This window comes from Chanodichthys erythropterus, chromosome 3 (assembly GCF_024489055.1).
Source record: "Chanodichthys erythropterus isolate Z2021 chromosome 3, ASM2448905v1, whole genome shotgun sequence".
NCBI classification, from domain to species: Eukaryota; Metazoa; Chordata; class Actinopteri; order Cypriniformes; family Xenocyprididae; genus Chanodichthys; species Chanodichthys erythropterus.
In genome coordinates, this window is record NC_090223.1 from 14,217,918 (window position 1) to 14,244,233 (window position 26,316).

General features: G+C 43.5%; 1 protein-coding gene across 2 annotated transcripts; it reads left to right on the plus strand.

Moving 5' to 3' along the window:
• LOC137017132 (interferon-induced very large GTPase 1-like) lies at positions 1-25,027 on the plus strand. Of its 2 annotated transcripts, XM_067381095.1 has the most exons (6): positions 1-60; positions 9,240-9,342; positions 10,481-10,586; positions 10,680-11,246; positions 18,170-18,228; positions 18,453-25,027. In XM_067381095.1, exons 2-6 carry the CDS (start codon positions 9,340-9,342, stop codon positions 23,250-23,252), a joined length of 5,535 nt encoding a protein of 1,844 aa, XP_067237196.1. In that variant the 5' UTR covers positions 1-60; positions 9,240-9,339; the 3' UTR covers positions 23,253-25,027. The 2 variants fall into 2 exon arrangements, with proteins under 2 accessions (XP_067237196.1, XP_067237197.1); XM_067381096.1 differs by lacking the exons at positions 1-60; positions 9,240-9,342; positions 10,481-10,586; positions 10,680-11,246 and adding an exon at positions 16,591-16,796.
• Positions 25,028-26,316: the final 1,289 nt, after the last annotated feature.

Here is a 26,316-nt window from a genome sequence, read left to right on the forward strand (position 1 = left end):
CTACACACTGATGTCTTTCTCTTTTCTTTTAGCTGAGCCATGGGAGAAATCATCATGAAGGTTGTATCATATTTCTTACTATTATGAGTCTCTTTTTGTTTTGTTTTATGAAATTGAATTACACTTTGCAACAGCAATGGATTATGAGTTTAGTATGCTTGTAATTTCCTTGTACCTAAATGTTGTTTATTTCACTGGGAAGCACAAATATTTTCAAAACATTTCTGATTCTGCATATTTATTAAGCATTACCAGTATCAGACATTGGAAATGTTGTGAAGCCTAAATGTTTCAGAATCTGGACAGAGATTTTTCCTCTAGGGAATGAATGTTAACTGTTTGGAAAATTTGCTCTATTTTTCAGACTTCTCAAATGAATATAATGAGTTGCATAATGAAACAAACAATAAAGATGTCTTGACAGCAGATGTGAGATATACAGTCAAACTGAGTTATATATCGGAAGAGCAGATAGATCTCAGAATACATTTTAAATAATATAATACATTTTTAAATCTTTTTCTAATCCATTATAATGTATTTTGTATAAACACATTAAGACTGCAACACACTGCAAAAGTTATATACATTAAAGAACTAAGTGTCTCTAAAATATATTAATTCATGATATTCAGGGCAGTCCTTACATATTTAGTTTGAATGGCTCCTATGATAAATGGGCATTAAGAAAGTATGTAGGACAAAATTTATTAATAAAATATTCTGCACTGTTGTTCCATACTGTTAACTTTCTAGCATTGTACATTTAGTTAGTAATATTTTTGTGTTCTTTATTTACTAATGCCTAATTTTTTTTTTTTTTACTGTTTAAATGAAGTAAACTGTTATAAATTATATTTCTTAACTTTAATTATATTTATCATTGTACTTTTTTATTGGGGTAATACCATTTTATGATAGTGCAAAGTGCATGTCACACTTCCTTGTTGTTATGATCACCGTCTGTTCCTGTCAGTTCCCGGACTACATTACCCATAATCCTCTCTGCCAATCACCTGCACTCACTCCATCAATCACTATCACTAATCACCACACCCAGCTGCAGTACATTAACAGGACTATAAAGGACTCACACTCACACCACCAGTTTGCAAAGTCTTGATTACCCAGTGTATCATCTCTGAGCGTTTATATGTCTGTCTGTCTGTCTGTCTGTCTGTCTGTCTGTCTGTCTGTCTGTCTGTCTGTCTGTCTGTCTGTCTGTCTGTCTGTCTGCCTGCCTGCCTGCCTGCCTGCCTGCCTGCCTGCCTGCCTGCCTGCCTGCCTGCCTGCCTGCCTGCCTGCCTGCCTGCCTGCCTGCCTGCCTGCCTGCCTGCCTGTCTGTCTGTCTGTCTGTCTGTCTGTCTGCCTGCCTGTCTGCCTGTCTGTTACCGTTGTTGCCTGTTCCTGTTTCTTGACCCGTTGCTGCCTGTCCTAACCCTTGCCTGGTATAGCGTTCTGTGTATGATATCCGCCTGCCTCGATCTACTGCCTGTACCCTGACTATGATTCTGCCTGTTCCTTACTGTTCCTGTTTTGACCCTGCCTGTACGACCACTCTACTTTAATAAAATGCTGCATTTGGATCTCTGCCTCAGTCCTGCTTCGTTACACTTGTTCTTTGCAACTGAACAAAACATGAATAGTTTTCATGAATAGTTAAACTTAGTAAAACATCTCGGTTACATATGGTTACTCTCCTTCCCTGATGGAGGGAATGGAGATGTGTGGGATTTGCTCTTGAGAGCCCCAATATGTCAGTTTCGACACAAGTCGAAGTGATCGACAGAAAGGGAACAACTCTTTGTATGGAGAAAAAAGAAAGCTTTGTAAACATACCTTAAAGATCTGTTTGCCAAGTACACCAGGCAAGACTAGATAAATCATATCTTAAGTATGCCAGGCCTATATCATTTCAGCCCTAATGGACATTGGACAACATTCCAAAGGTAAATGTTGCTAGAGGTTAAAGTTAAATGAAAAGCTATTTTATTTAATTGTTTGTGAGGGTGAATACATGAGAGATGATACATTTCAGTATGTTCATTCATGTAACAGTGAAATAGAATGCCAGTTACTGGTGTAACCTTGGTTCCCATTCAGTCAGTCACGTTCGACGTTACGTCGATACTGACGTAATGGGGTCTCGCTAGGGAGCCCAATCACCTCCAAGGATACAAAACAAGCCAATGGGAATTGGCCTGTGAGATTTACATGCCGGGCCCCTCCCCCGGCATCCGGGTATAAATAGGGCCGGCATACTCACCTTCATTCATACTTTTGCTTCGGAGCCGATCGGATCGGATCTGCACATTCACCTCTTAGAAGAGCGAATTTCAAAAGGGCAAAAAACAGCAATTATAATTGCTATAGGACAAGATCCTAAAAACAGCAATTTTAATTGCTACTTGGCTGTTTTTTGTTCCTGGTGGCTGCTCGAGTCTCTCCAGCTGGTGGGAAGGCACGCTCAGCGGTGGGTGTGACGGCGCGCTGCCCACAGGACGGTGCCACACTCGTCCCTGGGTGCTTCGGCTGGTGAGGTATACTGAAAGAGCAAGCACGGGCGATCAGCGTCTTTTTCAAGATGTCTTTTCGTCCGTGTGTTTCTGGATGCGGTCGTTTCCTGACCTCCTCTGACGGCCATGATCACTGTCTCACGTGTCTGGGTAAACCGCACGCTGAGGCAGCGTTCATGGATGGCGCATGCCCTCACTGTGAGGGCATGTCCATGTTGGTGCTGAGATCGCGCCTCTCCTTCTTTAAAACAGAAGTGAGAGGCCCCTCTGCCACTACCCCAACGCCGGCGGCTGTAGCGGCCGCTGGCCCGGTTAGTGCTCTGGGAGATCTGAGGGTTACAGTGGGAGCCACTTCGTCGGGTCCGTCCCCACGAACCTCCCACTCCTCCACAGCACCATGTGCCGTCGAGCTGCCGACTGCTGTCGCGGGGCCCTCCTCGGGGGTGCCCCACGTCACTTTCGGCGCTCCGGAGGAGGATCGGATGTCGATCGCCGCATCGGGGAGTGGGCTGAACGGTTCGGAGTCTGACGATGACTCTGAGCTTCCGCCTTCAGGGGTGGTGGCTCAGTCAGAGGCGGACTCTGAGCTTACGGCCATGCTTGCCCGGGCCGCCGCGGGCATCGGGCTTGAGTGGAACCCTCCACCCTGCCCCGAGCGCTCGCGGTTGGATGATTGGTTTCTGGGTTCGGGGCGCGGCACCCAGCCGCGTCCCGCCCCAGTGCCTTTCTTCCCGGAGGTGCATGAGGAGCTCCAGAAGACCTGGCTGGCACCTCATACGGCCAGACTGCGGTCCTCTGCCTCCTCCACTCTCACTACCCTCGATGGTGGGGCCGCCAGGGGATATGTGGACATTCCACAGGTGGAACGTGCGGTTGCGGTGCATTTATGCCCGCAATCGGCGGCCACCTGGCGGAACCGTCCGCGTCTCCCGTCCAAGGCGGGTAAGACCATGGCCGCTCTCGCGGCCAAGGCTTACTCAGCTGCTGGACAGGCGGCTTCTGCCCTGCACGCCATGGCGATTCTGCAGGTCCATCAGGCGAAAGCGCTGAAGGACCTGCACGAGGGTAGTGCTGACCCAGGAGTGCTTCAGGAGCTGCGCGCCGCGACCGACCTCGCCCTCCGGGCGACGAAGGTCACGGCACGTGCCCTGGGTCAAACGATGTCCACCCTGGTGGTCCAGGAACGGCATCTCTGGTTGGACCTGGCTGAGATGAGGGAAGTCGACAAGGCTCGCTTTCTTGACGCCCCCATCTCCCAGGCTGGCCTCTTCGGCGACACCGTCGAGGACTTTGCCCAGCAGTTCTCGGCGGTGCAGAAGCAGACGGAGGCCATCAAACACATCCTGCCCAGGCGTGATGATGCCACCAATCCGCCTCGGGCTGTGCCTCTGTCTGCTCCTCGCCGAGGGCGTCCCCCTGCGGCTCAGGCTCCTGTGAGGTCAGAACCCTCTCACTCTCCTCGAGCCACCCGCAGGAAGGCCACGCCCCCCGGCCAGGCCGCCAAACCGCCTTCCAAGAAAAAGAAGAAGGCGAAGAAGCGGCCCTGAGACGGGAGACCCGGAAGTTTTGGAGGTTGCCACGGAGACGGTGACCGCACCGCTCCCTCCCCCGGGACAGGGCCCGGGGGAAAATCCTGTGTTTTGTTTTCTTTCTGTTCCGCCGCTGGCCGCGAGGTCAGCGGTACCCACATTTTCAATAAAAGAGCAATTTCCAAAAATTCTGGGTCATATGAGAAGGTCCGCGCTGAGGGTGAGCGAGCTTTCGCTCCCTCTCTCTCAGCCCTTCCTTCCTTCGCCACGGGCAGGGTCTTGGCGCCCCGGGAACGCACCGCCTTCCCACGCCACCCTGCCCACTCGGAGCCATGTGAGTGGACTCCACTCACAGCCTCGACCTCGGGGCGCACTGCCTCCCGAGTCAGGCCACAGTGCTCCATGCTGCCCCCCCGTGGGTACTTCTGTTGTCCGGATGGTTCCACTCGTACGGTGCTTGGAGGCGTGGCTACGTCTTCCCAACCCGTCCCGTTGGCTCATTCGGACAGTCAGACTCGGCTACGCGATTCAGTTCGCCAGGCGTCCACCCAGGTTCAGCGGCGTTCTGTTCACCTCGGTGACAGGGCCCAACGCCGCTGTCCTGCGGGCGGAGATTGCGGTTCTCTTGGCGAAGGACGCAATAGAGCCTGTCCCTGCAGCCGAGATGGAGTCTGGGTTTTACAGCCCTTACTTCATAGTACCCAAGAAAGGCGGGGGGTTACGGCCAATCCTGGACCTGCGTGTCTTGAATCGGGCCCTTCACAGGCTCCCGTTCAAGATGCTCACCGTGAAACGCATTCTCACGTGCGTTCGCGCCCAGGATTGGTTTGCAGCTATCGACCTGAAGGACGCGTACTTTCATGTCTCGATCCTTCCTCGACACAGACCGTTCCTACGGTTTGCGTTCGAGGGGCGGGCATATCAGTACAGGGTCCTACCCTTCGGGCTGTCCCTGTCTCCTCGCGTCTTTACCAAAGTCGCAGAGGGGGCCCTTGCCCCACTCAGGGAAGTGGGTGTTCGCATCCTCAACTATCTCGACGACTGGCTCATTTTGGCCCAGTCACGAGAACAGTTGTGCGAACACAGGGACCTGGTGCTCAGGCACCTCAGCCAGTTGGGGCTTCGGGTCAACCGGGAGAAGAGCAAGCTCTGCCCCGTGCAGAGCATCTCTTTTCTCGGTGTGGAGCTGGACTCGGTCAATATGACAGCACGTCTCACCAACGAGCGTGCACAGTCGGTGCTGAACTGCCTGAACTCGTTCTCGCGGAAAACAGCGGTCCCACTGAAACAATTTCAGAGGCTCCTGGGGCATATGGCATCCGCAGCCGCGGTCACGCCGCTCGGATTGCTTCATATGAGACCGCTTCAGCACTGGCTGCACGACCGGGTCCCGAGGTGGGCATGGCACCGTGGCTCACTCCGTGTGGTCATCACACCGAGTTGCCGCCACACATTCAGCCCGTGGTCGGACATTGCTTTTCTACGGGCCGGGGTGCCCCTAGTGCAAGTGTCCAGGCATGTTGTTGTCACAACAGATGCCTCTGCCACCGGCTGGGGTGCCATATGCAGTGGCCAGTCGGCGTCGGGGTCCTGGACGGGATCCCATCGCCATTGGCATATCAACTGCCTCGAGTTGCTGGCAGTACTCCTTGCGCTGCGCCGGTTTCGACCGCTGCTGCAGGGCAAGCATGTACTGGTCCGGTCGGACAACACATCGGCGGTAGCGTATATCAACCACCAGGGTGGTCTACGCTCCCGTCGCATGTCGCAACTCGCCCGCCATCTCCTTCTGTGGAGTCAGCGCCGACTCAGGTCGCTGCGCGCCTCCTACGTCCCGGGCGAGCTCAATCGTGCGGCCGACGCGCTCTCACGACAGCTCACACTCCCGGGGGAATGGAGACTCCACCCCCAGGTTGTCCAGCTGTTATGGAGCCGGTTCGGGGAAGCACAGGTGGACCTGTTCGCTTCTCTGGAATCCGCCCATTGCCAGTTGTTTTATTCGCTGACCGAGGGGACCCTCGGCACGGATGCACTGGCACACAGCTGGCCCCGGGGCCTACGCAAGTATGCGTTTCCCCCAGTGAGCCTCCTTGCACAGACACTGTGCAAGGTCAGGGAGGACGAGGAGCAGGTCTTGCTAGTTGTGCCGTACTGGCCCAACCGGACCTGGTTCCCGGAACTCATGCTCCTCGCGACAGCCCATCCCTGGCGCATTCCCCTGAGACAGGATCTCCTCTCTCAGGGGCAGGGCACCATATGGCACCCACGTCCCGACCTCTGGAACCTCCACATGTGGTTCCTGGACGGGACGCGGCAGACTTGAGTGGCCTACCGCCCGCGGTAGTCGACACCATCACTTCGGCCCGAGCCCCCTCGACGAGGCGCGCTTACGCTTTGAAGTGGAGTCTGTTCGCTGAGTGGTGTTCCTCCCGCAGGGAGGACCCCCGGAAATGCCCGGTCGGTGTTGTGCTTTCCTTCCTTCAAGAGGGTTTGGAACGGAGGCTGTCCCCTTCCACCCTGAAGGTCTATGTGGCCGCCATCGCAGCACATCACCCAGCCCTTGCGTTGCTGTGTCCCGTTCGTGCTCTGCGCGTTTACGTGGACCGCACGCAGAGCTTTAGAAGCTCTGAGCAGCTCTTTGTCTGTTTTGGAGGTCAGCAGAAGGGAAAGGCTGTCTCCAAACAGAGGTTGGCCCACTGGATAGTGGATGCCGTCGCCTTGGCGTACCAGTCCCAAGGCGAGCCGTGCCCTCTCGGGTTGCGAGCTCACTCCACTCGGGGTGTTGCTTCCTCCTGGGCGTTGGCGCACGGCGCCTCTGTTGCAGACATCTGCAGAGCTGCAGGCTGGGCGACACCAAACACATTCGTGAGGTATTATAACCTCCGAGTGGAACCGGTGTCCACCCGTGTGCTTTCTACTCGTAGTTAGCCATGGGTGTTCGCTTGCTGTGCCATTTCCCTCGGGAGAGGGAATGCGAGCACTTTTTCTGCTCCTCAGTTCAGTTCCCCGTAACGGCGAACCCTGTGGAGTTCCTCCTGCATCCTGCGGCAGCCAGACGCGGCGGAGGCGTCAGGCGCCAGGTCCAGTACTTGCGTGTATGCCCAGTTGGTCTGCCCTTGTACTGGACTAGATGCCCATATGCTGTGATTCCCCTCGGGTAATCCCATATGAGATTGTCCACGGTAAGGTTTCCCTGACGGTAAACCCGTGTCTTTCCCTGGGCGGCTTCGTTTTTGCCCCGTCTCTGATTGCTAGTCGTTCCTCCCGAAAGGTAGGACCTACATCAGAGATCTTCCATATGCGTTACTGTTCTCAGACCAGTCCATATGTGTCTCCACACGTTACCTCCCTTCGGGCAGGGTGTGGTCTCCGTAGCTTTCCCCTCCTCGGGGAACGCTTTCCTGGCGTTTTTGTCGTTGCTGGAAAACGAGGGATTGAGTTCCGAAGCACTCTCCCCCGTGGGGTAGGAACAGCAGCTTCGACTTTTCCACAGTAACGCCCTGTCCTCTCCATCTCACCGGTATGGAAGACATTCCTGGGCTTACTCTGGGCGCTGGAGGGTTGCGAGTATGGGCCGCATTTGCACTTGGCACGCCTCAGCCTGCCAGCACCTGCCTCCCTAACACTCGTAACGTGGTTCAGTTGCTATGGCGTTTTCCACGGGACCCCATTACGTCAGTATCGACGTAACGTCGAACGTGACTGACTGAATGGGAACGTCTAGGTTACTAATGTAACCCCCGTTCCCAGAAGGAGGGAACGGAGACGTTACGTTCCCTTGCCATAGCTTTGTGCCACCGCTGAGCGGCCAGATACCTATCTCGGCTCCTCAGCAAAAATATGAATGAAGGTGAGTATGCCGGCCCTATTTATACCCGGATGCCGGGGGAGGGGCCCGGCATGTAAATCTCACAGGCCAATTCCCATTGGCTTGTTTTGTATCCTTGGAGGTGATTGGGCTCCCTAGCGAGACCCCATTACGTCAGTATCGACGTAACGTCTCCGTTCCCTCCTTCTGGGAACGGGGGTTACATTAGTAACCTAGACGTTCTATGAATAATGGAAGACATCCAGAGTCTCTCCTCACTCAGACTGACAGAATGACTTCAGAGACTGACTGTGACGTGAAATGAGCGGATATATGACACAGACATTTGTCACAGGTGACAAATCAATGCAGGATTCTCGATATGACTCGCAAGACGTGACTCCTTCCACTATGTTCGCAGTCTTGCACTATACATAGAACCAAGGTTACACCAGTAACCGTCGGTGAAGTTTGTTGTTTCATTCTCATCAGAGAAGTCTAAAAGCCTTTTGTTTTTAAACATTTTGGGAAAGGTTGTTTTGAGATCTTCCCTTACAGTTGTTTCAGAGTTAAAGGTCCCGTTCTTCGTGATCCCATGTTTCAAACTTTAGTTAGTGTGTAATGTTGTTGTTAGAGTATAAATAAAATCAGTAAAATTTTAAAGTTCAAAGTTCAATGCCAAGCGAGATATTTTATTTAACAGAAGTCGCCTACATCGAACGGCCAGTTTGGACTACATCCGTCTACTTCCTTCTTTAATGACGTCACAGTTTTTTGACTAACCTCCGCCCACAGGAATACACAAAAGTTGCGTTTGTAGAGTGTGTTTGTCGCCATGTCGTCGAAACGCTGTTATTTTCATCCCGCAGTCCAATCACCGGGTCTGATTCCGGCTCAAATTGATAGGGTAAAATTAAAGACATGTTTACAATAACACTGAGCGCATGCATCTCCATGTTATGGTAAGAGGCGTGACCTTTCAGGGCAAGTTGCGCTAAGCTGCTGTCGAATCATAACACAGGAACCGCTGGCACAATCAGAACTCGTTACGTATTTCTGAAGGAGGGACTGAATAGAACAAGGAAGTCATCAGCCCGTTTTTATGACAGTGGAAACAGCGGTATACAAATAAGTAAATTATGTGAAAAATACTGTGTTTTTTTACACGCGAAACATGAACACATGTTATATTGCACACTATAAACACAATCAAAGCTTAAAAAAAACACGAAAAACAGGACCTTTAATTAATAGTTATAATTGATGTGGTGGTATTCTTACTGTCATAAGTGCTGCAATACAAACATTGACCATCTGTGCCTGATGTTTAAATACTATCAAAATGTTGTATGATTTAAAACTTTATCTGTTCATTGTTTATTTCAGTCTCCAATGATACAATAACCAGTCCAAATCTAGATGATGCCACTTCTGCAGATACAGACCATCTTCCTGCCATAGAAGAGCTAAGCAAAGACACTCACTGATGGTGAATACAAGCTTAAAAAGAAGCCCTGGTGTTAAGACTTGTATGGCTTAATATAACATAAATTATATCTCTTACTGAAATATGTAGTAGAAAACCCATAAAAAATCCATGACATATTTGGACAATGGGTGGTGTCATTTTGTTTGCATTCCATGTTGGTGATGTCAAATGGTTGCACTCACTGCTCTACTGACACTGTCATATTGCTTTTTTTAACGCAACTCAGAATATAATATATAATGTCACATTGTGCCACATTTGGTTGTAATTTTCAGTCGATGTAATTTTCAGTCTTAACTGCTTTACTAGCAATACGAGGAGAAAAGAATGGAAAGTTGTGAGAAATGTGGAGGAATAAAACCCTGGTGCCGTTGAGGCTTTTAGAAGACCACAGCTAAAAAAGCTTACAGTTGCCGATGGATATAAATGTATGCTTTAACCAAATGCCACGCCTGTCGTGGAGACTGACGAAAGTAAGCCTATAACACATATTGATTGATAGACTTTTTGATAGACTGCCTCAAAGCTTATGTGCGCTTTGATGCACTAGATTTCTGTGATCACATGAAATAGTAGCATCTTCTCAGCACGTTTAACTATGTGTTATGCATTCAGGTGATCAGATGATTTTAACACGTCATACAACAGTACAACAGTATCATACAATAGTAGTTCGAATAGCCACAGAGACATTGCACGTCTTCGATGCTTTCATCCTCACTAATTTTGCGCTCTGACTCAAATTGAAAAGGCTGATCATGTTTTAAAAGGAACCCAGTAGATATTAACCCTTTGACATGTACGATCACACTGGTGTGTAGTAGCAGTAGAGCAGTGAGTGCAACTATTTGACGTCATTGACAAAGAACGCAAACAAAATGGTGCTGCCCATTGTCCAAATATGTCTTTTTTTTTTTCTTTTTTTTAAATAATGTAAATCCTTCATGGGTTTTCTATTACATATTTCAGTATGAGACATCATTTACATTATATTAAGCCATACAAGTCTTACCACCAGGGGTTCCTTTCAATATACAGGGAGTTGTCCATAAATTAAGACTCTAAAAAGAAACTCTATACAGATACATGTACAACATTAAAAGAGCCTATCAGATTATGATAATTAAACTTTCTTTAGGATAATGAGCAGTCTAGAAAAGGAAGCATATCCAAACCTGATGGTCAAGCAGAAATGAGTGAAGCACCTGAACTGTGCGACTCTGATTCTTCAGATAACAGCATGGGTAAGAAAACAACAATGTTGCTAATAATACAACTTGTTTTCATGTTGAAGTGTCTTGATGTGTTTAAGAATGATTTGTTGATGTTTATTCTAGACATCACATCTCCCAATTTAACAATTGCATTAACTGGAAACTCTGCGGCTGTTCAGTTTGGACATGAAAACATTCTCCTTGGAGAAAAACAGAGTAATATGGAAAATTCAGAAATATCTAGGATTGTTCCTTTACAGAGGAAGATATCAGAATTCCACGTCTCTGTGATCAACATGATTGACTTACATGAAGATGAACATGAGGATTATCTCATTAGTCAACTAGTGAATGAAAATGAAATCCACACCTTCATCTTTGTTGTGCGACTGGGTCAGTTAACAGATGCTAATAAGATGGGCCTTGACTGGATTCAGAGAGTGTTTGGAGACAAAGTTCTTCAGTTTGTGATGATTCTCTTCACCTATGAAAGAGAAGAAGAGTGTGACACTATAAAAGATATAAAAGACCCTATTCTGGATCAGCTGGTGAAGAAATGTGGGGGAAGATATCAGACCTGCTACAAAATGATGAACAACCAATTAGAGATGAGAGAACTGATGAACAAGATTGAACTTCTGTTAGCAGTAAGACAGAGAGAAGACCTGAAAAACAGTGGACATGAAAATGGTAAGAAAACAGATTTGGTTTCTTGATGTTTCACATGTTTTTCTCACTATTCGCTTTTCCACTGTCAGGCCAGTGTGGGCCATGCAGGGCTCACAACAGGCCAGGCCAGGCGGGGCCAATAGCCTCATACCTTGTGCAGAAATCAAGCTGTGTTTCCACTGCTGTTCCAGTAGTACTGTAGCTCTACCCTAAAACAGGCCTCTCTGGAGCAAACATCACACAACCCCACCATTTCATCAGCAAAATGTTAAAATGACAGTAATTTATCAATTCATGTCAGTAATGCACCTCAGTCAAACTGGTATTTATCATTATTTCACATAAAAGATAATAGGCCTACATACTTATCGCTGTAACATGCTCTGTTTTGGTTTAGTTTCATTGTGTTGTGGTTCTGTTTTTTTTGTAATCCTGTCATTATAAGCTGACCTAGGCTATGTTCACAGTGTCAGTCTGTGACAAGCAGGGCAGGGCAAGAGCCGTGAGGGAATGGCGTGAGGCCGGTGGCATGATTGCTAAAGATTGTCTTGCTCTCGCCCCACCCTGCTTGCCACACAGTCCAAATCCGATTATTTGTGTATCCGATTGGAATCTGATCTAAAATTAATGACTGTCCACATTGTGTATTTTGATTTGATCTGATTTGTGTGTCCATGCCGCTCTTTCATTTTCTGTAATATCTGCATTGGTTTCTATGGCAATGCCATTGTGTTGGTAGGTATATGCCAAAAACAACAATAGCAACAACAACAACCACAACATGGAGGGGTTTGTAATGGAGATGTTGTCTTATTTACAACATGGAAATATGTAGTCGCCGCACTGGACTCAAAACATGTCTCCGTTATATTGTCATTTTCTGCTCGTCCGGCACTTTGCAACAACACAACCTTGTTTCTGCAGTAACTTCCAGGTTGTTTCCTATAATAATGTCTGACATTTATGTTTTACATGGCGTGAGAAAGTCACATAAACCATGCAAAATCCGATCAGAGCAGTCAGACTGAAAAGCATTTCCAAAAATGTGATTTGAATAGGATTTCAAGCCACATATAAATGCAGCTCAAAATGCATTTCAAATGATTTTTTGCTTTTCACTCTTGCTAAATCTAATCAAATTTCAATCGGATATGCACAAAAATTGGATTTGGACTGACAGTCTGAACGAGCCCTAGTTTTCTGGTATGTGGCAGTTTGTTCCCTTAGTTACTGATTATTGCTACCTGTGTCTACCTGTGTTCTCTTGTTACCTCCTATGTATTTATAGCCCTGGTTCTATTCAGTTCTCAGACGGTTCTCATTAATTTATGGTTAGGTTTGCATTTATCCTGTGTGTTCCTGATATCTTCTGAGTCTTTTGGATAGTTAATGAAGCCTGTTACTTGAATAGTCTTCATGTGTGCTACCTGCATACAAGACAATTGTGTCTGCTTCTGTTTATTTGTGATCACAGAAATGCACAAAACCACTCCTTTAGGGCTCTTAAGTTCAAAGACTTACACATTTTAAAAAAATATTGATTAAAATATATTTACATCACATTTCTTTAAAAAGAATGAGCATTTCTATTAATTTTCAACGAAATTATGCGATCTGAGGATGTTTGACCTGTCTCCCGCCTCACTATACTGTTATCCTTTCAGCCAGAGCAACAAAGGGAGCACACAGACAGAAAACAGGAAATATACGAGTTAACCACAGTATATGTAATTTATGACATTTGTGGAGACAGATGAAATATGAAACCAAATAAATACACAACTATAATCACATGTGATGTGTCCAAGTTCTTCAAAAGCGTCTTTGGTATTTTCATAGGCATAATGAAAAATTTATTATGGCAATAGTTAGCATAAGTAGCCTTTAGCACCGCATACAAAAATATTTCTGCCTCATGCGGCGATCAGAATCCCCATTGAATCACAATCAAAAGTTATTTCATACATTAAGCTAAAACTTCTTTTTAAATGTCTTAACTGTTGATGTTAGCTGGTAGCCTGATATGTAAACATGGAAAATGAGCAGCATCACTAACCCTCACCTGACTCTGGTAAACTCTGCCTTTGTTCATGACCGGCTCCTCAAGTCCCAGTTAACTCATTTTGGACCAAGGTATTAGGCAGGCCAAAAAACCCTGGCCGTTGGCCCCAGTCAAGCACCAGAAGTGACAGTGGAAATGCAACTGGCACTCACTCGCTTTTGGCCCAACAGCTGAAACACGGCTACTGATGTTTATTTGCCCTTGGTGCACTTACAGCATTTTAATTCAGTATTAAATAATAGTCATTTATAAAATATACCTGTACACATGGACCTTCATCCAATACACCAGCTCAATAAATAATCTGATCAGGTAATCTATTTTAGACAATATCAGTGTCTGTTTAAGAAAAAAATAATATTTTATTTATAGAATACTGTTATTTTTAGGGAATGTCTAGGAAATTTGGCTCCCTGTATGCTAAGACATATTTCTAGTTGATGATATTTGCTGCTGATTTAGAAGACACCAGTTCTGTAATTTAATATTTATCAACATCATCACAAATCAAATTACAGCTCAGTTATAGTGAAATGTTATAATATTTCCAACCTCAAAATATGGTTTGTCCTGTATATCCATAATATTTGCACACAGAAACTGCCAGTTTAGGAGGATTGAGTTCAAGAGCTGATAAAAAAATAAAAATAAAATAAATATGTACCTTGCAATGTATGTGTCAGAATTCCATCTGATCCCTCAGTGCCAGATTCCTCAGCTCCTCCCACTCGTTCCCATTCCCTGGAATACTAACCACCTGCACCTGCTGTCATCAATCATGAACTGCTACGTAAGCCACTCTTACACTCACAGTGTTGTCTGGTCTCATCACTCGTACCTACAGTGAATCACCTGACTACTTACCTGCCAAGCAGATGCGGCAGTTATCTTTGTCCTTTTCGCCTGTTTGGCAGCCTCAGATCCTCTTCTGTCCAAACAAAGACTGATTACCAAACTAAGTTACCTTTGTGGATTCTTCATGTTGCCTTATGTTCCTGATTTTTTATTCTCTGAAATCTCTTCAATAAAGTCTTGTTGATTCCATCCTCATGTCTGCCTTCTATTGTGTAGACCAGATGGATTGTGTAGATGGATTTTGGGGTTGCTGCTTCCAATTCCACCAATCCCTTCACCGACCTATATCAAAAGTTGTGTCAAGTGCTACTTCCTCAGTCCATCTCTTCCTCTGCGATGTGACCTTTGCCAAGCCAGGCCCATCACACGATCCCTTAAAGCATTCACCAACCATTTTAAGGAGGTTTTTGCTCAATAAGCTAATGAAATATCAGTCAATGATCAACTGTATAAGTTGCGTCAAGGAAAATCATCAGTTACAGAGTGTGCTTTACGATTGTGCATGTTGGCAGCTGCTAGCGGCTGGAATGAAGCAGCGCTGATTACTGCCCACCGACAGGGTCTCTTACCTCCGCTGCAGCTGAAACTCACCGTTTATGATGATACCATCAGCCTTGAAAATCTCATCCAACATTCCATCTGCATTTCTCAGCGCACGGCCGCATGCCAACAGGAATTACTTACCTTGTCATCTCCACCTGCTGTTGCTACCGCTTAGCTCCAGCACCCAATTCGATGCAAGTGTACTCATTCTACATCTCCTTTACAGAACGCCAACAGCACATCCAAAATCATCTGTGCCTTTACTGTGTAGCTGAAGGTCATCTTCTACAAGAGTGTCCCGTCCGACCACCCCAAAATATGGTGAGTGTAAAAGTCTAAATGCAGCCTTTCATTGTCTCATTAATATATATCAGTGACCAATGTGACCCTGTCTACCACAGCCCAGGCTCTCGTTAAGTCCGGCTTCATGGGTAACTTTATATCAGGAAAGCTCCTCAGGCATCTCCACCTCTCGAAAATCCTTTGCAAAGAGACCCTAAACATCCATTCCATCATGGGTAAGCCGCTGAGAAAAGGATTTATCAAGCCATAACACCCACCTTAACTTTCTGTTTTGGGCTGCACACCCCATGAGGAAATTTCATTGCTGGTGCTGGAAGAGTCGACCACTGACATCATCGTGGGGTGCCCATGGCTTCAAGTTCATTCCCCACACATCTCATGGACTTCAGGGGAAATCCTGTGGGAAGAGATGTTTCGATGAGTGTCTATGTCTCCCACAGAAACCTACCCGTCAGAATGTTCAGCCTTCCATCTTGATCCAAGCTATCACTATCGAAAGTCCTATTCAAGGTTGCAAAGTGAAAATTCCATCCAAATATCAGGCATTCCAGGATGTGTTCAGCAAGCAGCTGGCCTCAAAGTTACCCAAGAATAAGATCTATCCACTTTCCAGCCTTGAGCAAAAGGCCATGGAGGAGTATGTAGAAGAGGCATTGCAGCAGGGATACATCCTCCCTTCTACTTCCCCTGCTGCTTCAAGATTTTTTTGTGGCAAAAATGACAGAGACTTGTGGATTATCGAGCCCTCAACCAACAAACAGTCAAGTAGCAAATATAGGAATGAGTGGAAGACGGCATTCATTATGCCCACGGGCCACTATGAATATCAGGTTATGCCATATGGCCTTTCCAACTCACCCTCCATCTTCCAAGGATTTATGAATGAAGTATTCCAGGACTATCTCCATTGCTTCATGATCATATAAATCGACAACATCTTGATCTATTCCCTGAATGAAACTGACCACCATCTCCACGTTGCGCAGGTCCTCCAGCACCTGCAAGAACACTGTCTCTATCTCAAATTAGAGAAATGTGAATTTCATCAACTCTCTATCCAGTTCCTGGGCTACATCATCAATGCTACTGAAGTCAAGATGGACCAGGGGAAGGTGCAAGCAGTCCAGAAATGGCCACTCCCTTCCACCATAAAAAAACAATTAAAAGATTTTTAGGACTTGCCAACTTTTATCACCGCTTTATTGCCAACTTCAGTAAGATTTCTTCTCCACTCACCACCTTGCTTCATAACAGGCCCACCTCAGCATTCCACCAGCTGAAGGACGCCTTCACCACTGTTCTCACACTGGTCCACCCAAATCCAACACTGTACTTTGCTGTAGAAGTGGATGCCTTAACAACAGGAGTCCCGGTGTTGTCCCAGTGGCAGAGGACCCACCCAAAGCTCCATCCATGCCCCTACTTTTCAAGGAAGCTGTAAAAACCGGCGAAGCAAAACTATGACATTTGCAATGCTAACCATAAAGTTGGCTTTAGAGGAATGGCGACACTGGCTGGAGGAAGCTAAACACCTGTTTTAAGTCATCACCGACCACTGTAATCTAGACCTCTGGCAAGCACACCACCTCAAACCACAACAAACCTGTTGGGCATTTTCCTTCACCAGGTTCAACTTCACCATTACCTATCAAACTAGAAATAAGAAGATCAAGGCCAGTGCACGGTCCCACATGCATGCTCCCAACGTTCCTATGGCTCCATACTCCCTCCAGCCCACATCATCAGCCCTGTCCAGTGGTCAATGGATAAACGGATCGATGAAGCCACTCCACCAGCAGGTACTGAGGGTAAGATTTATGTTCTATCTGTCCTATATCTGAACCTCATGGACTCTGCAACTGGTACTGGTGGCCTCATATGACTAATGGGCAAACCAAACGGAAAATACAGGATATTGGCTACTTCCTTAGGTCATACTGCCAGTCACCAACACAGCTGGAGCCAGTACATCACTTGGGCCGAGTACACACAGAACTCCCTCCGGCAACCCACCACTGAACTTTGTGATTTAATGTTCCATGAAAGTCTATGTATACATGTAAAATAAGAATAAAAATCAATGTTCAAATTTATCATAGCATGTCTTAAACTAAAATGAATTACTATTAATGATATTTGTGTTAATAAGTACAAGCTGTGACTGTGCCAGACGTTACACCATTCAGAGAACATAATGTCACATCACTAAATGACCAAGTATTGTGATTTGTTTAACCAATACAGTACTATCAATTAAACATATATTCTATTTTAAAGATATTCATAAAAAACTAATTTCTATCACTTTTCCAAAACTTTCTGGGTTTATTTATTTGTGCAAAACTTTTCCAGACCTGGAAATTGCTATTTTAAAATTCCACAACTTTTCCAGTTTTTCATGACCATACAAATCCTGTTTGATCTACCACTGGTCCATGACAATTACATAATAGCGTTCTTTGTGGCTCCAGTTAATTTTTTCTGTTCAGCCCATCGAGGTGAGACGCAAGTAAAACACACGGAAGTTGTAACTGAAGTTATCATTTTAATTGAAAGCGACACTGTCACTGTATTTCATGTTTAATACTGAAAAGCTGCTGCTAAAGAAATCTATTGTATAAAATTCTGTATAAATAATTGTGATGTGACTGGAGTGCTAAATTGCAGAGCTGGTGCAAACATATGCATGTCACTATGATTAGATGCTGCTGTAAATGTTGTTTTCTCACTGCTGTCATTTTTGTTATGTGTTCATTGTGTTATTAAGAGGAAAGCATGCAGTACATACTTATATATTCATCTAAACGGTGTTCATTGGTAACAATAAACTGCTGCTGAGGTTTTTAAAATTTCTTTCTACCCCTGAACAAAGAAAGAAAATTAACTTTGGTATGCGCATATTAAGTCTAGCACAGCATGCAAGAGTGTTCACCAAAGTAAAAGCTTAGTCAAAATAACAAACTGTGGATGCCAAATGTACAAACTGTAAGCCAAATATTTATTTACAATTATATTTATAAGCCATCAGATATATAGGAAAGGTCAAAGCCATTTGTTAACACTCATCTATCCTTTATTCTATACATGTTATTTTGGTTTTTCTGAATAATGTAATAAAATAAATTAGTAGCTGCCATACTGGATACAATGCTCATATTCTGCTTCCTTTATGCTTTTTAAGGTGATGAACTCCCAACAATGAGGCACATCACAACTACAGAGACTGGAGAAAAACACAGGGTGAGCACCTGCTGCACCAGGGCTGTCTTTCCTTTGATTTTGAGTGGCAAAAATGTTACGATGTTGTCAGCAAGCTAGCTTTTTTGTGCTATTTTGTACATGACTCAACATTCTCACAAACTCTAAGAATGGTCAGAGAATGATTCTAGAGAACTAGAGATGATTCTATTGTTCAGTTCTTTAAAACCACAAATTAACATGGATGTTGTTTATTTATTTAACAGGGGAAAAACAAAGACTTACGAACAAAAGTCAGACAAGATCAATGCGTACAACAGGAAGACACTAAAAAAATGAATCTTCTATGTCGCAGACTTCACCTTGAATTCAGACAAAACAATAAACTGAGAACTGCAAATTTTCTTCAGATAACTTCACATTCATTACAATCAAATGAATCTTGTGGCGAGGAAGACCTGTTTCAGACTTTCCTACAAAAACTACTGATGATGGACTATAGGGCGAGATACATAACTATTAAGAAGAATAAAGAACAGGATCACACACAACAAAAAGACAAAAACTCTGAAAGTGAGAGTGATATTTTTGATGATGTTTTTAAAGATGTATCTTTATCCAACAAAGGATCAAGTCAATCTGAGCGAATCCACCCGATGGATGTTCAGATGGCCGGGTTTCATTGTGCTGATGGTTTCCTGAAGCAGCTGATGGTCACCAAACTGTCCCAGTGTCAGTACGCTCTGCCTCTGCTTGTTCCTGATCCATTCACACAACAGATTGAGTTTCCTCTTTGGACATTCAGACAAATCAACAAGACCTGGAAGGTGAAAAACACCAACAATGAATTCATCAGTCAAAACCAGCCTGTCTACAAGGCAGAAACTCCAATGGTGTCCTTCTTCAGGTTTGGCTCTGTGTCTTCATCCAAGTCTCAGCTGATGAACAGTCTGATCAATGAGAAACACAACACGTTCTTCCACAGGAACTGCCCAGGCAGCAGCAGAACCAGAGTCCTGATGGACGGAGTGGTGGAGATCGCCTGGTTCTGCCCCTCTGGGAAAAACACGGATAAATTCACTGACTGTGTTGCTTTCTGTAATCTACATGGTGATGCAGGAGACCATGAGAAACAGCTGCAGATCCTCATTGAAATGAGCTCAGTCAATGTTGTTCTTTTACCACAACTGGACAGAAATGACAAAAGTGCAGCAATAATCCAAAAACTATATAAGGACAGAAAGCCACTCATTTTCCTTTTTACAGAAAATGAATCTGCAGTGAATGAGTTGAAGAAAGGGAAATTCAAAATTGGTTTAAAAGACAGAAATCAGTCAGATGTATCTGAAGAACTCAGAAGAGTTATCAATGATTGTCTCTCAGAATCATCTTCCACTTTCAGAATTGAAGATGTGTCCAAATACTCAGACATCAGAGTAGATGAGGAAGATGATGAAGACTGCCGAAGAGGAAGAGAAGCAGCACAGCAGATGATGAGTTTACTGGAGAAGAAAGATCTGACAGAAATCAAAGAATCAGTTCTGCCTCATCAGGGGAAACTGTGGCATCAGTGGAGTCAGAAGAACAAGGAACTACATCGACCTCAAGCATATGAGACAGAAATGGACATAAGTAAAAAACACTCGGAAATTAAGAAAATCCGTCAACAGCAGCATGAATCTGATATAAGCAAGTTTATGAAATTCTTTATTAAAGAAATTAACTCAGATGCTGCAAATAAAAATATATATTTTCTAAAATTACTTGAAATACACCTGGATGAATATATCTCTGCTGACCTCTCTGCTTTACATAACAAATATGATAAAAAGTGGTCAACAGTTGTAAGACTGAAAGAGAATTATGATAAATCTGAGCAACTGACAGCTGAACAAAATGAACTTGAAAGAATATCTGAGGAACTTCAAGCTGCAGCCTTTGGTCTGCAGCACATCATGAGGGAGATCGGTCAGATCTATGAATCATGTTCATCTGTGAAGAAGAACAAGAAAGACCTGCAGTTTGACTTCTCTTCTCTCCCGAGTCTTGCAGCAGAGATGATGATCTCTGGATTTCCACTGGAGCTGATGGATGGAGATGCTGCTCATGTTCCTCTGATCTGGATCTCTGCTGTTCTAGATGAACTCATCCAGAAACTGGGAGACCAGAGAGTCTTTGTGCTGTCAGTTTTAGGGATTCAGAGCTCTGGGAAATCCACCATGCTGAATGCCATGTTTGGACTCCAGTTTGCCGTCAGTGCTGGCAGGTGCACCAGAGGAGCTTTCATGCAGCTGGTCAAAGTGTCAGATGAGGTGAAAACACAAATGAAGATTGACTATATTCTGGTTGTTGATACTGAGGGTCTAAATGCTCTAGAACTGGCTGGAAGATCAACAAGACATCATGACAATGAATTGGCAACATTTGTTGTTGGTCTTGCAAATCTGACCTTGATCAACATCTTTGGAGAAAACCCATCTGAGATGCAGGACATTCTTCAGATTGTTGTTCAGGCCTTCATGAGGATGAAGAAGGTCAGACTTGATCCCAGCTGTGTGTTTGTGCATCAGAACGTTTCAGATGTCACAGCTGGAGAAAAAACTAAGGAGGGAAGGAGACGACTGCAGGAGAAACTGGATGAGATGACAAAACTTGCTGCTGAAGAGGAAGTTTATGATGCAGAATGTTTCAGTGACGTCATTAAATTTGATGCACGAAATGATGTGAAGTATTTTGCTCATATCTGGGAGGGAAACCCACCCATGGCACCGACAAACCCAAACTACTGTGAGAATATTCAAGAACTAAAGGAAACTATTATGTCTCATGCAGCAAAATCAGATAAAATGATGCTGACACATTTAAAAGTTTGTATTAAAGATCTCTGGGAGGCTTTACTAAAGGAGCGATTCGTCTTCAGCTTCAGAAATTCTCTGGAGATTTCAGCCTACAGGAAACTGGAGACCGAATACAACAAGTGGTCCTGGAGTCTTCGCAGTGCCATGATGGAAACTGAGAACAAACTACACAACCAAATAGAAAATGAAGCAATTCATGAGGTTGAGGAAACTGATCTTCAAACAGAACTGAATGAAACAAGTGAAGAAGTGGAAAAATCAATGTTAGAATTCTTTGAGGAAGACAAAGATAAAGATATACTGATTCAGTGGAAAACATCATTTAAAATCAAAATCAAAGATGTTCAGGAAAATATTGTGAGAGAAACAAAGAGGAAATTAAATGAGATTCTTCAGCAACGAGAGCTGAAGAAAATGATTGATGCTCAGAGGACACTTCATGAAAACACTCTCTATGAAAAGAGCAAAAAACTTGCTTTAAAATTCAAAGACAAAGCAAATGATGAAGAAACACTGAAGAAAGAGTTTGATTTGTTTTGGGAACAATATGTAAATAAGATCATCAGAGACACTCATCCAATCAAAGACATTGACATACTGACAGATGTAAAAAGGCTTCTCAGTGAAATCCGTCAGGGATATCTCCCTGAAGACCACAGAAAAGAGGCCAGTGAATACAATATTTTCAATGTGTTGAGATTTTCTGAATATGTTATTTTCAAAAAGTCTACAAAAAAAGAGATGCAAGATGCTGTAAAGGATGTTTGTCGAACAGTAAAATCATCATTTGGATCTGCTCAAACTTTGTCACCAGAAGATGAAGCCCAAATAAGATCATTAGTCACAGATGTTGCTCAGCAGACAGACAGAATGATTCAGTCATTTAACATTTCAAAGATGGGCTACAACATCAGCTGCATTCAAAAACTCACAGAATACATCAAGAACAGAATAACAGAACATCAGGAAGGATCTGTGAAATATGTGTTCAAGAAAATATTCTTCATGGTTTTAGTTCTCTCGATCTGTAAGAGAACAAACAAGATGATCACTGACCAACACAGACTGTTCAAGGAAGCCAATGATCCTGTTCTCTATTTGGAGAGGAAGAGAGAAGAGTACTATAGTATTTTCCAGAAATACTGTCATGGAGCAACATCAGCTGCCATTTTTGGTGTGATCGTCTGTCAGAAACTTAAAGAGCCCATTGAGCAGAGTGTCTACAAGAAGACTGCCAGAGATCTGACAGATGAAATAAGATCAAACTGTGAATCACTAAATGGAAACAGATCAAATCTGGAGAAACACATCCTGAAAACACTGGCAGAAGAGGAGGATTTTGACAAATACATAAACTACATTGATAATCCCAGTCATCACTTCAAGAGTTTCATCAGAGATGAAGTCAGTCGCTACATCACTGATAAGTTCAGTGTCAGTGTTTTACACAAGTTGAAGAAGAACATTAAACTCCTGCAGCAGAAGATCATGGAAGTAGCATGTGAATCTACTGAACATGTTCAAGTGAACAGAGGAGATGTTGGTTTGTGGTTGAAGAGTTTCACACAGAAGCTCTCAGATGAGCTGATCTTCTCTGAAAGAAACCTCAGTGGAGTGAAACATGATGATGTTGATGATTTCAACCTCCTCGAAGATGTGATAAGACAAGAGCTTCCAGCTATACCTTCTGACATCATCAGTAGATTCAACACAGAGACGATTTCAGTAAATCTGGACTATAAGTTCAGACCAGATGAGATTCTAATTGATCACTTCTGTCAGTGCTGTTGGGTTCAGTGTCCGTTCTGTAAAGCCATCTGCACAAACACCATAAAAGACCATGATGGAGATCACAGTGTTTCATTTCACCGTATTATTGGACTTAACGGAATATATCACGACAATACAGAAAACCTGTCTGCCCATATCTGCACATCTGCAGTAGCAAACAGCAATCTATATTTTTATCCCAATGAATCACAAAAAGTCCTCTGGAGAAATTATAAAACAGCAGGAGAAGAATATGCAAAGTGGAGCATCACTCCTGATCTCTCTGAACTGCCCTACTGGAAGTGGTTTGTGTGCAGATTCCAGAAAGATCTGGAAAAACACTACAGTAAAACATTTGAGGGACAGGGTAAGATACCAGATGAATGGAACAAATTCTCTAAACAGGATGCTCTGGAGAGTTTGGACAAATACATTTAGTATTTGCAAGTTGCTATGGATAAAAGTGTGTGTGCTAAATGAATAAATGTAAATTTAGTTGAACAAGTAAATTAAGTTTTAGGTTTTTGATTTACAGAACACAATTTGAAATTACTTTGTTCCTAACTTCAGTGAGTCCAAAATAATTTAATCTTTAGTTCACAGAATACAGAATACTGTACATCAGAGAAAAGAGTTTAAATATTTAATTAAAGTATTCTGCTTCAAAAGACAGTATGTGTTCCACAGATCATTATCAATGAACTGATCTCTAATTTAAGACAATAGATGTCGGAATAAAAGGACCACTTAATGAGGAAAAAGTCTTTACAATGTAGTTTGACTCTGTTCTGCATGTTTTCAGCGCACACTGTGTTTATTATTAACAGGACATTTTCTTGACATGTCACTGATAATACTGATTGAGTTTAATACTTAAAACAGTTTTGTCTCCTGAATTCTGCTTTTCGTTTTATAATTAATTCTATATTTTAACAAGTAATTTAACTTAACATTACATGACCAGCAAAAATCCATCACATTTCATCACAGTACCCTCACCTATTACCAATTCACCTGCTTATTGTGGACTTTCAAAACTATTTAACTTGGATATACTACAATCTTTCACTTTTATTCTGCATCTGTCCCAATTTTTTTTGAGTGTGTTGTAGCCATCAAAATCAAAATTTGTTCATATTTGGAAAAAAATACAATTAAGTTGGTCAGTGAAAACATTGGAGATCAATTATTTGCACTTTTGTCAGTTAAATAAAGGTTAAAGAGAATTAACAAATCACAGATTCTTGATTTTACAGCTTTCCTTGGGTGAACATGTTTATGATTATATAAAAGATGCCATAAATAAGATAAACTGAGTGGATTTCTGACAATACCTTTGAATATATATTTTTTTAAGAATATTATTAATTTTACATTTATGGGCTTTGGATAAAAAGAAAGGGGTCAGTCCATCCCAAGAGGTCCAATGAAGGTTGCTTGACCATATTAATTTGTTTTTAGTGATTAACTCTATGTATTTGTATTGCAAAACAACATACACTCAAAAAAAAAAAATGTCTATATTTAAGATTTATTTCATTAACTTGCATATAAAATTTCCATCCATTTGGATTACATAGCTTTAACATAAATTAATAAACTGAATGTGATCCATATTTGACAGTCTTACATAAAGGAAACATGAGATTTATGTAAATATCACACGACAAAATCCTCAGGGTTATAATAACACTGATCCTTCATATGTGTGCACACTACAGAGTGTTAAGATAACACTGAAGCAGTGTTGAAGTTAATGAGATAATTAAGTGTTGATTAAGCATTAGTGATGAACAATCACTGAAGAAAAGAGAAACAAGAGCAGAAAAAAGAGACAGAAACCTCCAGCCACAGCCTTAGATGAAATCAACTGAAGATAAAAGGCATTAAATCTCTCAAGATCTTAGCAGAGGAGGATTAAACAACTCCACAAACAGCCTTACCAACTTCACTTATTACTATCCAGTTTGACTTTATTACTGTTTTATTGAAAATAATTGTTTCGTTTGAAGTCACTCTCTGTGTGGTCACTACTGTTGAAATAAAGTGTTTTCATTGCATGTAAAGGTCACCGATATTTTATGTAAGATAAAATACTGGAATTTTACGCAAATGGGTCATACCATTGACATTACCTGAGCAGTGGACAAAAATCCCCCGCTTATTCAAGGGCACGCATTTAATGCATGGACCGAGCAAACACATAATATAAGTGTCTAAATGCATAAGCATAGTTCCAATGAATGATAAATGAAATTTAACTTTATGTTGTTACAGGGTTTCCGCGGGGTCTTAAAAAGTCTTAAAAAGTCTAAAATTCTGAACTTTAAATTTAAGGCCTTAAAAAGTCTTAAAAACGGCCAGATTTTCATCAGAGGTCTTAAATTTCATTTAGTCACGTCTTAAATTTTTTTACCCATTTCCAGAAACGCTACCTGCTGAAAGTTATTACAAAGTAGCAAAAAAAGTAGCGAGTCGTAGTTCTTTCTGGGGTATATTGGTGTTGGTATATGCGGTGATAAAACTACAAATCCCGTGATAAATGCAATACCTGCCCGCGAAATACGTCTGCGTCTCCTCAGAGTTTGTTAAAGTTCGGCTACGTGTGGATGGTGAAATGGGAAAGTGTACTTTCAACGAGACATGGCTAGATCACAGCGATTTCTGCTGTTGGTTACAAGCGGTACCCAGCTCCAGGTACGAGGCTCACTGCAAACTTTGCAAAAAAAAAAAAAAAAAAAAATCAGCTAGAGAGTCTGGGTGTGAAGCGGTGTAAAGGCGCTGGAGTCACACGACAGAGCGGAGAAACACAAGCTAGCCGCAAAATCCCTTCAGCGGACTCGGCCAATTAGCCTCACCACTGCCGTCGTCCTCCTCAATGCCTGTCCCTCCGGTCTCCAGCGCAATATCATCACAGCTCCGTCGAACAACCATTGGGGTACTTTTGGAGCGACTGACACATCGAAAGCCGAGGTGATTTGTATACTACACATGGTGACTAAACAAACACCACTCATTTAATAGCAACAGTGAGATTAGCGATCTCTTCCAAGTGATGTTCCCTGATTCAGTAATCGCGAAGTCGTTCTCTTGCGGGCCCAACAAGATCGCTTACGGCGAGATTTGGATTGGGGGAGTTTATAAAGAGGGAATTGATTCGTACTCTTACCGGGCCGTATGTCGTAACGTTCAGTGAAAGCCAAAATCAGACCAACAGGACCATTGTTCTGGAACAATGAAATAGTTTAGTCGATGTACCTGGACTCACAGTTCATGGGACAGTGCGGGACACACACATACACACACACACACACACACACACACATACACATACACATACATACATATATCAGATAATCCATGTTAGATAGATACTCTAATTATCCCGAGGTAAGTATCTATCTATCTAAAATGGATTATCTGGTGTGTGTGTGTGTGTGTGTGTGTGTGTGTGTGTGTGTGTGCTACATTGGTTGTTACATGGGTTGGAGTAGCCTGTTCA